Source organism: Pantherophis guttatus, chromosome 2 (genome assembly GCF_059756535.1).
Source record: "Pantherophis guttatus breed Tessera chromosome 2, ASM5975653v1, whole genome shotgun sequence".
Taxonomy (NCBI): Eukaryota; Metazoa; Chordata; class Lepidosauria; order Squamata; family Colubridae; genus Pantherophis; species Pantherophis guttatus.
The window spans coordinates 265,684,264-265,695,360 of NC_142064.1; the positions used below are offsets into that span (position 1 = coordinate 265,684,264).

General features: G+C 47.3%; 2 protein-coding genes across 3 annotated transcripts; one reads left to right on the plus strand and one right to left on the minus strand.

Annotated features, from left to right (window-relative positions):
* Positions 1 to 7: 7 nt before the first annotated feature.
* On the minus strand, positions 8 to 9,918 carry LOC148115773 (uncharacterized). Of its 2 annotated transcripts, none has more exons than XM_087884438.1 (2): positions 9,591 to 9,918; positions 8 to 3,038 (listed from the first exon to the last, which is right to left on the minus strand). In XM_087884438.1, the coding sequence occupies exon 2, from the start codon at positions 1,906 to 1,908 to the stop codon at positions 946 to 948; it is 963 nt and encodes a 320-aa protein (XP_087740564.1). In that variant the 5' UTR covers positions 1,909 to 3,038; positions 9,591 to 9,918; the 3' UTR covers positions 8 to 945. The 2 variants fall into 2 exon arrangements, with proteins under 2 accessions (XP_087740564.1, XP_087740565.1); XM_087884439.1 differs by lacking the exon at positions 9,591 to 9,918 and adding an exon at positions 3,357 to 5,072.
* On the plus strand, positions 7,536 to 8,355 carry LOC148115774 (uncharacterized; the record flags this gene model as incomplete). The annotated part of the gene is made up of 1 exon (XM_087885244.1): positions 7,536 to 8,355. A coding segment is annotated over one exon (603 nt), but the record flags the coding sequence as incomplete, so codon positions are not given.
* Positions 9,919 to 11,097: the final 1,179 nt, after the last annotated feature.

An 11,097-nucleotide genomic window follows, 5' to 3' on the forward strand; every position in this document is an offset into this window, starting at 1 on the left:
AACAATGTTATCCAAGCTACAACTTAATCCTTTTTACTTTCACCGCCATAGACCATTAAAGGTATTTCAATTGTTACAGTTTATACTTATTCATATTTCTAAAAAAAAGAAAAACTTATCGTTGTCCAAATTTCAAAAATACAAAGACAAATATTCCAATTATTATTCATTTCATTTTTACAATCATGATTTCCCATTTATTTCTTACTACTATTCATATTTCAATTCTAAATATGTATAACATTTTTCTCTTTCATTTTTCTTTTTCTCACTTCCCATTTTTATTTTTGCCTTTTTCTTTCTCCTTTTGTGTTTTAAAATCTTGACCTCTCCGCTTTTGCCCTGAATTTCCCATGGTTTGCACCTACCTTTTTTAGTGAGGAAAAAGAAGAAAAAGAAATCTCCCTCTGCCTCTGCCTCCTTTTTCCTTGCAGCAAACAGCAAACAGCCTGCTTTACTTTGTTTCGTTTTCAGCATAGCTTGATTAGCGCAAGAGAAAAAAAAATCTGCTCCAACACTCTTTCCAGCAAGCTGCAGAGCCCTGTGCAAAACAGCTAAGAGAGTCGGGAGGGCAATCTAATCAACGTCTGTTATTAGCCTATGCTGAAGCTGAAAGGAGCTGTTTTTTCTTGCTGTTTGCTACCTCCTTGCTTGCAAGGAGGTAGCTGCTGCAAGGCACAGGCCAAAGGGTGGGGGCCACCCTCCGCCACCCTCCTTGCCACTTAGCGCCCCCCTGCCATCCCCTTTTGCCTACAGTGCCCCCCTGCCGCCCCCCATGCCTCTTACTGCCCCCCTAAGTCATCCCACCGCCCCCCATTTTGGAACCGCTCACTTTGGGAACCACTGCTTTAGGTCATCACTCATCACTTTGGAAAATCCATGTGCATTTTCTTGTGTGCAATAAGGGTGGAATGCTTCCTGAAGCACCGTCCACTCTTGGGGCACTTAAATGGTTTCTCCCGTGTGTATAAGCAAACAATTTAAAAGGCTAGTCTTAGTACTGAAATCTTTCCCACAGTCGGGGCACTCATATGGTTTCTCTCCTGTGTGAGTCCTCTGGTGTTCCACCAGGCTGGAATTGTGACTGAACCTTTTCTCACAATCAGGACATTCAAATGGTTTCTCCCCTGTGTGAGTCCTCTGGTGTGTCACCAGGCTGGAATGGCGACTGAACTTTTTCCCACAATCAGGACATTCAAACGGTTTCTCTCCTGTGTGAGTCCTTTGGTGTGTCACCAGGCTGCAATTGTGACTGAAACTTTTCCCACAATCAGGACATTCAAATGGTTTCTCTCCTGTGTGAGTCCTCTGGTGTGTCACCAGGTGGGAATTCTGACTGAAACTTTTCCCACAATCAGGACATTCAAATGGTTTCTCTCCTGTGTGAGTCCTCTGGTGTGTCACCAGGCTGGAATGGCGACTGAACTTTTTCCCACAATCAGGACATTCAAATGGTTTCTCTCCTGTGTGAGACCTCTGGTGTATCACCAGGCTGTAATTGCAACTGAAACTTTTCCCACAATCAGGACATTCAAACGGTTTCTCTCCTGTGTGAGTCCTCTGGTGTGTCACCAGATGGGAATTGTGACTGAAACTTTTCCCACAATCAGGACATTCAAATGGTTTCTCTCCTGTGTGAGTCCTTTGGTGTTTCACCAGATTGGAATGTTTATTGAAACTTTTCCCACAATCAGAACATTCAAAGGGTTTCTCTCCTGTATGAGTCCTCTGATGTATCACCAGCTCATAATGGTGCCTGAAACGTTTCCCACAATCTGGACATTCAAATGGTTTCTCTCCTGTATGAGTCCTCTGGTGTGTCACCAGGCTGTAATTGTAACTGAACCTTTTCCCACAATCAGGACATTGAAAGGGTTTCTCTCTTGTGTGAGTCCTCTGGTGTTTCATCAGGCTGGAATTCTGACTGAAACTTTTCCCACACTCAGGACATTGAAAGGGTTTTTCTCCTGTGTGAGTCCTCTGGTGTATCACCAGACTGGAATTCTGATTGAAACTTTTCTCACAATCAGGACATTCAAATGGTTTCTCTCCTGTGTGAGTCCTCTGGTGTTTCACCAGACTGGAATTGAGACTGAAGTTTTTCCCACAATCAGGACATTCAAACGGTTTCTCTCCTGTGTGAGTCCTCTGGTGTGTCACCAGATTGGAATTGTTACTGAACCTTTTCCCACAATCAGGACATTCAAAGGGTTTCTCTCCTGTGAGTCCTCTGGTGTGTCACCAGGCTGGAATTGCGACTGAAACCTTTCCCACAGATAGGGCATTCAAAGGGTTTCTCTCCTATGTGAGTACTTTGTTGTCTCATGAGGTGGTAATTTCCAATGAAACTTTCACACAATTTGGACATTCTTATGTGATGGGTGTCCTGTGATGTATTACCATGTTGCTATGCTCACTAAAGTGTTCACATATGGAGCACTCTCATGGCTTCTCTCCTGTGTGGGTCGTTCCATGAACCACAAGGAAGCTGTTCTGACCAACCTTTTGCCATATTCAGATAATTGTATGGCTTTTCTCCAGTTGGGATCTTCTTGTTTAATCAGCTATGATTTGCAATCTGTGTTTTTTCTACAATAGGCAGATCTATGGAGCTTTTCCACAACTGATATTCTTGAGGTCAAAAATATGTGTGATCTATTGTTTAATAGTGTTTTGATTAAAACCATTTGCTTCTTCCCAGAGCAAGGCCTGTATCATTGTCTGTCCTATGTGCCCTGCCCAATAAGACCTTTTCCTTCCCCCTAACTTCCAACTATTTCCATCTTTTTCTGAATGAAAAATATTCTTCCTTGATCTTTCATGCAATGTATCCTTGAGTTTCGTATCCTCTACTTTTTCCAGCTCAAAATCTCATGTTAATTTTCTCTCTTTTGTCTATTAGCTGCTGGAGAAGGAGAATTGTGTGGTTTTCTGAAGGAGCTGGAATATATTTTGATTTCTGGCTCAATTTTATTTCCTTTTCAAGGTTGCTTGTTATTCTCAGTTGTTCAGAGTGCTCTTTTTGCCATCCTCTTTGTCTATAAATTTCAAAGAAAAGTGTAACTTTAATTGTGCATAAAATGGTTACAGAAGATGTAAAAAAAAGTATACATTACAACAAAAAAGCAAACATGCCACAATGCTAGAATAGTCTCTTACATTAATTATGATTCATTTGACACATGGAAGAGTACCAAGATATCTATTCAACCATGAAATTATGTTGTTGACTTGGGTCAATCATAAATTCTTGGCACTGAAAAGGGTTATCCTCAAATATATCTTTATGTACTGAGGATAGATTATATAATTGCAGATATATGCATATAGAAAGAAATACAGATACAAACACCTACAAATGAATATATGTGGAAGCTCCATGAGTTTTCAGCCTGCGAAAATGTCCCAAACTGGTTAATGTCAAACCTTCTGAGTTAAATTTAGAGATGTGGGGCTTGAACTGAGGAAATGATGCCGAAAGCCTCTGCAAGATTTGAAGCACCAGTTTTGCTCATGAAAGTCCTCAGCTGCAAATAAGAGAAGAAAATGCTGTCTACAACCCCACAAACTGCGACTTGCAATTTCCTGCTGGCATCCCTACTAATTTTGCTTCAGAATCTAGCTGAGAAGGTCACAAACGGTGATCCTGAGTTTGGGATGCTGCAGTCATCAAAAATGTACAACGGTTGGCAGAACCCAAGTTGGTGTCTCTCCTTTTCCTGCACCTTCATAACCACAGGAACGTTTTTTCAGAAAAACAGGCCAAAAAAAGCTTCAAAAACGAGCCAGAAAAAAAGCCTCAAAAACGGGACAAAAAAGCCTCAAAAATTGACCAAAAAAGCGTCAAAAACAGCCCCCCAAAAACCTCAAAAACGGGGGGGGGAGCCTCAAAAACAGGGAAAAAAGCCCCAGAAACAAGCCGAAAAAAGCCTCAAAGACGAGCTGAAAAAAGCACTCAAAAATGGGCTGAAAATAGCCCCAGAAAAAGACCGAAAAAAGGCTGGAAACGGCCTGAAAAAAGGTAGGCCAAAACCTTTTTTTATTGTTTTCCTCTTCTAAATTTAGGTGCGTCTTATAGTCAGGTGCGTCTTATAGTCCGAAAAATACGGTCAGTAGAAATACCGTGCTTTTGGCAAGACCTGGAAGTTAAAAAACATAAACCCCAGAAAAAGACTAGTGGCAGAATCAGTGCAATTTGGTTGCCAAGGGAATAGCAAGCCCGTAACAGAATAGGTTATGAGTCAGAAGGGACCTTGGAGGTCTTCTAGTCCAATCTCCTTCTCAGGCAGGATACCCTATAACATTCCAGACAAATGGCTGACCAATCTTGTCTTAAAGCACGAGTGTCAAACTTGCCATGTCATGTTGCCGTCAAGGGCCCCAGGGAAAGGGGTTTCTCCCCCCCTCCCCTCCCCTTCCCCCGTATGTTTTTGTGTCTCCTACTGGAACTATTCTATTGGTGCGACTATAAAGAGCAGGGACTGTCATCTTAACCCCCGGATGAACTGACTGACTAAACTATAAATCATTCTCTCCAACCTTGGGACAATCCATTGTGGCAACCACTGAGGGGGTCGTCTTTTTACATCATGAATTCACCACCGGTTGGATGGAGCATTTCTATCTCTTGGGCTATTTAAGGGCCTCCCGCCGTGAGAGGGCGGGCTGGATGTCATTCTCCGTTGGCTGAAACTGTGAAAGACCCCTCAAACTGTCGTGAGAGGACAGTGTATTTACCGGTGGAGCCGCATGGCTGTGTGTTACATCTGATTTTGGGATTACCAAATGGACCCCTGATTATGATCTCCGCCTCCCTCGCTGTAACCTAAGATGTATACTACCTATGAACTTCTTGCGCTGCGAGATTCCCCCCTCTCGCAGATCTGGCCCTCCACATTATCAAGAGCCTACCTCAAGGATGGGTTTTGGGACCCAGAGAGGTGGCATGTGAAAACCAGGGGGTTGTGGGGTTTTTTATCAAATTTTTTAATTAAACTTTTAAGGGGTCCCAGGGAGGGGGAGGGTCGAATTAGAACTCGGGTTGTGGGTTTGGGGGAAAACCCACAAGGGGGAGGGTTTGGTCTGGCCTCGAAGTGCGGCGGGGGGGGTGGGGGACCTGGGGTCGAGGGGGGTGTTAGAGCTCATCCGGATAGTGTTTCAAACATCAGTACTGTGAGTGGGAGGGGTAGATATGGCGGGAGCAGGGGGCCATATCATGTTAGGGGAGCGCGCACCCGCTGTCTACGAGCGGTGGCATGCTCCGGCCCCCTAGGCTCCACCCGTTCTCCAGGTTGCATAGACCCTCAGGGCCCAGGCCTTCGGCTGATGCTGTGCAATGCCAGGTCCGTAGTAAATAAAGCCCCCCTCATTTGTGATCTTATTCAGGAGGGGGGTGCGGACCTGGCAGGTATTACGGAGACCTGGTTGGGCCAGGAGGGGGGGTTCCCCTCGTTGAAATGTGCCCACCAGGTTTCCACGCATTCCATCAGCCAAGGTCACAGGGGAGGGGAGGGGGGGTAGCGGTTATCATTAAAGAAGGCCTGAGACCGAGGGAGGCCACTGTTCCTCAGACGGCCGGCTGTGAATCCCTCCTTGTAAAATGGGGTCACGGGGTTCAGAGGGGTTTGCTGATCACGTACCTGGCTCCCTGCCACGTGGCAGCAGCCCTGCCTGAGCTACTCAACGTCATCGCCGCGGTGGCGGTTGATACCCCTAGGCTTATGGTCATGGGGGATTTCAACCTGCCGTCCGTGGGTGAGGCGTCAGAGGTGGCTCAGGAGTTCATGGCTTCCATGACAGCCATGGACCTGACCCAGTTAATTCATGACCCTACCCACACGGGGGGAAACACGCTGGATCTGGTTTTTGTCTCTGGACAGTGGTTGAGTGATCTCGAGATAGGGGATATAGTCATCAAGCCCTTGTCATGGTCTGATCACTCTCTCCTTTGTCTCGACCTTCGAACCGCTACACCCCGCCGCAGGGAGGCGGAGCCGGTAAGATGGTTCCGCCCCAGGCGCCTGATGGAACCTGACAGGTTCCAGATGGAGCTTGGGCCATTCCCTGAGGCTCTGGCACACGCCTCGACTGGAGACCTAGTGGCCGCCTGGGATAGGGCGGCTGCTGGAGCTCTGGACAGAGTCGTGCCTTTGCGGCCTCTGACCCGGCGCCGATCTCATTTAGCTCCTTGGTTCACTGAGGAGCTGAGGGAGTTGAAGCGCCGGAAAAGATGCCTAGAGAGCAGTTGGAGGGCCAGTCTTTCTGAATCTGACCGGACACTGGTAAGATCTCATATTAGGAATTACCTAGTGGCAATAAAAGCAGCGAAATGTAACTATTTTGCTGCTCTTATTGCGTCATCAGATAATCGCCCGGCCGCCCTGTTTAGGGTGACCCGCTCCCTGCTCCACCAGGAAGCGCGGGAGGACCCCTTGGAGGGTAGAGCCGAGGATTTTGTTCAGTATCTGTATGACAAAATCACTCAGATTCGGGAAGATCTGGACTCCGACTGGGTAGTCTCAGGGGGAGGGACAGGGGCAGGTCTTGAGAATGTTATCTGGGATGAGTTTGATCCTGTGACCCCTGAGGACATGGACAGGATTCTGGGTAGACTGAACGCGACCACCTGTTTATTGGACCCGTGTCCCTCCTGGTTAGTGCTGGCTTCTCGGGAGGTGACACGAGGCTGGTTCCAGGGGATTATAAATGCTTCGTTGGGTGAGGGTGTCTTTCCTGCCGCCTTGAAAGAGGCGGTGGTGAGGCCTCTCCTCAAGAAGCCTTCCCTGGACCCGGCAATGTTGGTAAATTATCGTCCGGTCTCCAACCTTCGTTTTGTGGCGAAGGTTGTTGAGAGTGTGGTTGCGCAACAGCTCCCCCAGCACCAGGATGAAACGACGTATCTGGATCCGTTCCAGTCGGGCTTCAGGCCCGGGTACAGCACGGAAACGGCATTGGTCGCGTTGGTTGATGATCTCTGGAGGGCTCGGGACAAGGGGTGCTCCTCTGTCCTGGTCCTGTTAGATCTCTCAGCGGCTTTTGATACCATCGACCATGGTATCATGCTGCACCGGTTGGAAGAGTTGGGGGTGGGAGGCACTGTGTTGCGGTGGTTCTCCTCCTTTCTCTCTGACCGGTCGCAGTCTGTGTTGACAGGGGGACAGAGGTCGACCCCGAGGCCCCTCATATGTGGGGTGCCGCAAGGGTCGGTCCTCTCGCCTCTCCTGTTCAACATTTATGTGAAGCCGCTGGGCGAGATCATCCGTGGTTTCGGGGTGGAGTACCATCAGTACGCTGACGACACCCAGCTGTACATCTCCACCCCGGATCACCCCAACGATGCCCTTGAAGTGATGTCCCGGTGCCTGGAGGCCATACGGATCTGGATGGGGAGGAACAGGCTCAGGCTCAACCCATCCAAGACCGAGTAGCTGTGGTTTCCGACGTCCCGATATAGGCAGTTGACGCCATCACTGACTATTGGGGGCAAATCATTGGCCCCCACGGAGAGGGCTCGCAACTTGGGCGTCCTCCTGGATTCACGGCTGTCTTTAGAAGAGCACTTGACGGCCGTGACCGGGAGGATTTTTCATCAGGTTCGCCTGATTCGCCAGTTGCGTCCCTTTCTGGATCGGGACTCGTTACACACGGTCACTCATGCCCTCGTCACCTCCCGCCTGGACTATTGTAATGCTTTCTACATGGGGCTCCCCTTGAGGAGCACCCGGAGGCTCCAACTGGCGCAGAGTGCGGCCGCGCGGGTGGTAATGGGAGCGACGTGGCGCTCCCATGTGACACCTCTCCTGCGCGAGCTGCACTGGCTCCCGGTGGTCTTCCGGGTGCGCTTCAAGGTTTTGGTTACCACCTTTAAAGCGCTCCATGGCTTAGGACCTGGTTATTTACGGGACCGCCTACTACCACCAATAGCCTCCCACCGGCCAGTACGCTCTCATAGAGAGGGACTCCTCCGGGTGCCGTCAGCCAAACAATGTCGGCTGGCGACCCCTAGGGGGAGAGCCTTCTCTGTGGGGGCACCTACCGTCTGGAATGAGCTCCCCCTGGAGATACGGAGGATCCCGGATCTGCGCACCTTCCGCCGCGCTGTGAAGACCTTTTTATTCCAGCAGGCGGGCTTGGCCTAATCTCTTCCCTTTTAAATATGTAAATTTTAATCTGTTTTTAAATTATTGGGGTGTTTTAATCTGTCTGGGCCAAAATAATTTAATTTGATTTTATCTGGTTTTTAAATTTTTTATGTCTATGTTATTTTATTGTTTGGCTGTTCACCGCCCTGAGTCCTTCGGGAGTAGGGCGGTATACAAATCGAATAAATAAATAAATAAATAAATAAATAAGTGACATTTCGTGACATTCTACCCATTTATGGAGCTGGGGTGGGTGTGGCCTGCATGTCACGCATCCAGCCCATGGGCCGCCAGTTTGTCACCCCTGTCTTAAAAGGTTCCTCATGAATCTAGATGACAACTTGTCATCCAAAAGGTAGAAAAGGGAACTAAGGATCTCCTATAGCAATCTAAATTTTTACTAGCAGAGAGGAAATTATAGGGGGGGTTGCAAGTAAATTGGGGGAAGAGTGACCATGTCATACTGGAATTCAATATAATGCAGACACAAGCAATAGAGCAAAATCAAACTAAGGTCTTAGACTTTAAAGCAGCCGATTTTAACAAACCAAGAGACAGCTTGGGAAGGATTCCATGGATGAAAATCTTAAACGGGAAAACAACTCAAGAAGCCTGAGAAACTCTGGCTGCCTAAACAGGGGGATAGAATCGAGATCACATGAAGTATTAGTACCAATTGATAATGCTTTGATTAAGATCACACTTGGATTACTGCAACCACTTTTCATCACCACAATATAAAAAAGGCGTCCAGACTCTATAAAGAGTGCAGAGAAGAGCAGAAGGGATAATTAGTGGGTTGCAGTAATTGGGAATGAATCGTCTAGTGAAAGGAAGGACTAGGGGTGACATGATAGCAGTGTTCCAATACTTGAAGGGTCAACTTCTTTTCCAAAGCACCAGAAGGACAAGACAAGAAGCAATGCATGGAAACTAATCAAGGAGAGAAAAAAACCTGGAATTAAGGAAAAATCCCATCAGTGAGAACAATTAGCCAGTGGAAGGGAATGGCTGCAATTTTCTACTGCCTGGAAGATTGAAAAAGCCTCTTTTGAGTGAAGGTTGATTCTTCGGGAATGGCTTCCCTCCAGAGGTTGTGGGGGCTCCATTGCTGGTGGCTTTTAAACCGACGGGACAGCCATTTGTCTGAGACGTCATTAAGACCTCCAAGGTTTCTTCCAGCTCTCTTCCAAACCTCCAGTGACGGAGCTCCCTCTGGAGGGAAACCAGCCCCAAAGACTCAACCTGCATTGGAAGGAGGCTTTTTCAAGCTTCCCACCAGCAGAAATTGCAGCCCCCAGTTTCCCAGCCTGCAGCACCAGTGGGCTTCCATTTGGGGAGGGAAGGAACCTGCAGCAGCCGCAGCTGAGAGGCTTCAGCCCAGTTGCTTCTCCGCTTCCAGCCCAAGTTGCTCCCGGACTCTCCTCCCACCTGCAGCCCTCCACTCACCTGCCAGCTGCTGCTTCCGCCATGGAAACAGCACAAAAGCCGCTCTGCACACCAACTTCCTCCCATCAGCCATCCGGAAGAGGAAGTTCCTCTGCGCGTCTCCTCTCCTCCCAGCCTTTCTAGCAATGCAGTACTTGATGATTTTAACTCCTTAAACACAACCACAGACGCCGCCTGCTGTATCGTCCGCTTTCTAGCCACAGGTGTTGCCTGTTTGAGCGCCATCTCCAGACAGGCAGAAAAACGCGCTTGTCCCCTCTCTTATCTAAGGCGGTTGCAAGAGGTTTTCACTGATTAAATGCTACCGTCATTTTTGACTTCTGGCAATTGACCCAAACAAAAGAGTGAAATGTGATACCTCTAAGCTTACGAAGATTAGTTATGAGCCCTGAAAGTTCATGACATTTTATTTTTTCATTTATTTTATTTTATTTGTAAAGCATATATCAGAAAACATATAAAAGCATAAACGTAATTGGAATACATGAAAAGAATAAGAGTAAAAAGGGACATGAGGCCAGGGACGATGGTGCGCTTAGGCCTTACAGACCCCTTAGCAATGGGGTGAGGTCAACAGTAGACAGTCTAAGGTTAAAGTTTTGGGGGTTTGGGGAAGAAATCAGAGAGTCTGCTAGGATAATTAGAACTGCAGAAAAAACAATTGCTACCAACCTGCCTTCCATTGAGGACCTGCATACTGCACGAGTCAAAAAGAGGCTGTGAAAATATTTACAGACCCCTAAACTGTTTCAACTCCTACCCTCAAAATGAGGCTATAGAGCACTGCACACCAGAACAACTAGAAAACAAGAACAGTTTTTTACTGAATGCCATCACTCTGCCATGTATTTAATTCCTTCAACACTGTCAAACTATTTACTAAGTCTGCACTCTTTTTTTTTATTATTGAAGTTTTACAAAAAAAAAGATTTTTCCCCCAATATTCCCCCCACCCTTTTTCCCTTCCCCCACCCCCCACCCCTTCCCCGCATCCCACCCACCTTTCCCCCCCCCCAAATCTATTCACGAGTCTTATGCAATGCTGTTTTAGAAATGAAACATCTACTGTACAATTTTGTTTGTCACATTTCCCTATCAAGGGGGGAAACACAAAAGTATCAATCCCTTGGTTCTGCTCACACCTCCCAGCCATCAAAGACTAACAAGGAGGAACCTCCAAGCGAAGGAGATCACAACAGGAGTTGCGAATGAACCTGGAGATCCTGTACTCAGAAACACAATCCCTTTCCTCAACTCAGTATTCCTACAGCTCTTCTCCATGAAGGTCACATGCAAGGCAGAGTAGCCTTTGCATCTGAAATTTTACACTGCTTTTGTCACTGCCCCAAACTCCCCCAATATATTTGCTATTAATCTGGTTTCTTCCACTTGCGTGCCTCATTCACCACCTGAGCAGACATGCTTGGTGCAATGAATTGTTAGGAAAAGATAAACTATTTCTCTTTCCTCTTGTTTTCTGCTTCCATGAGGACCCACAATCTCTTAA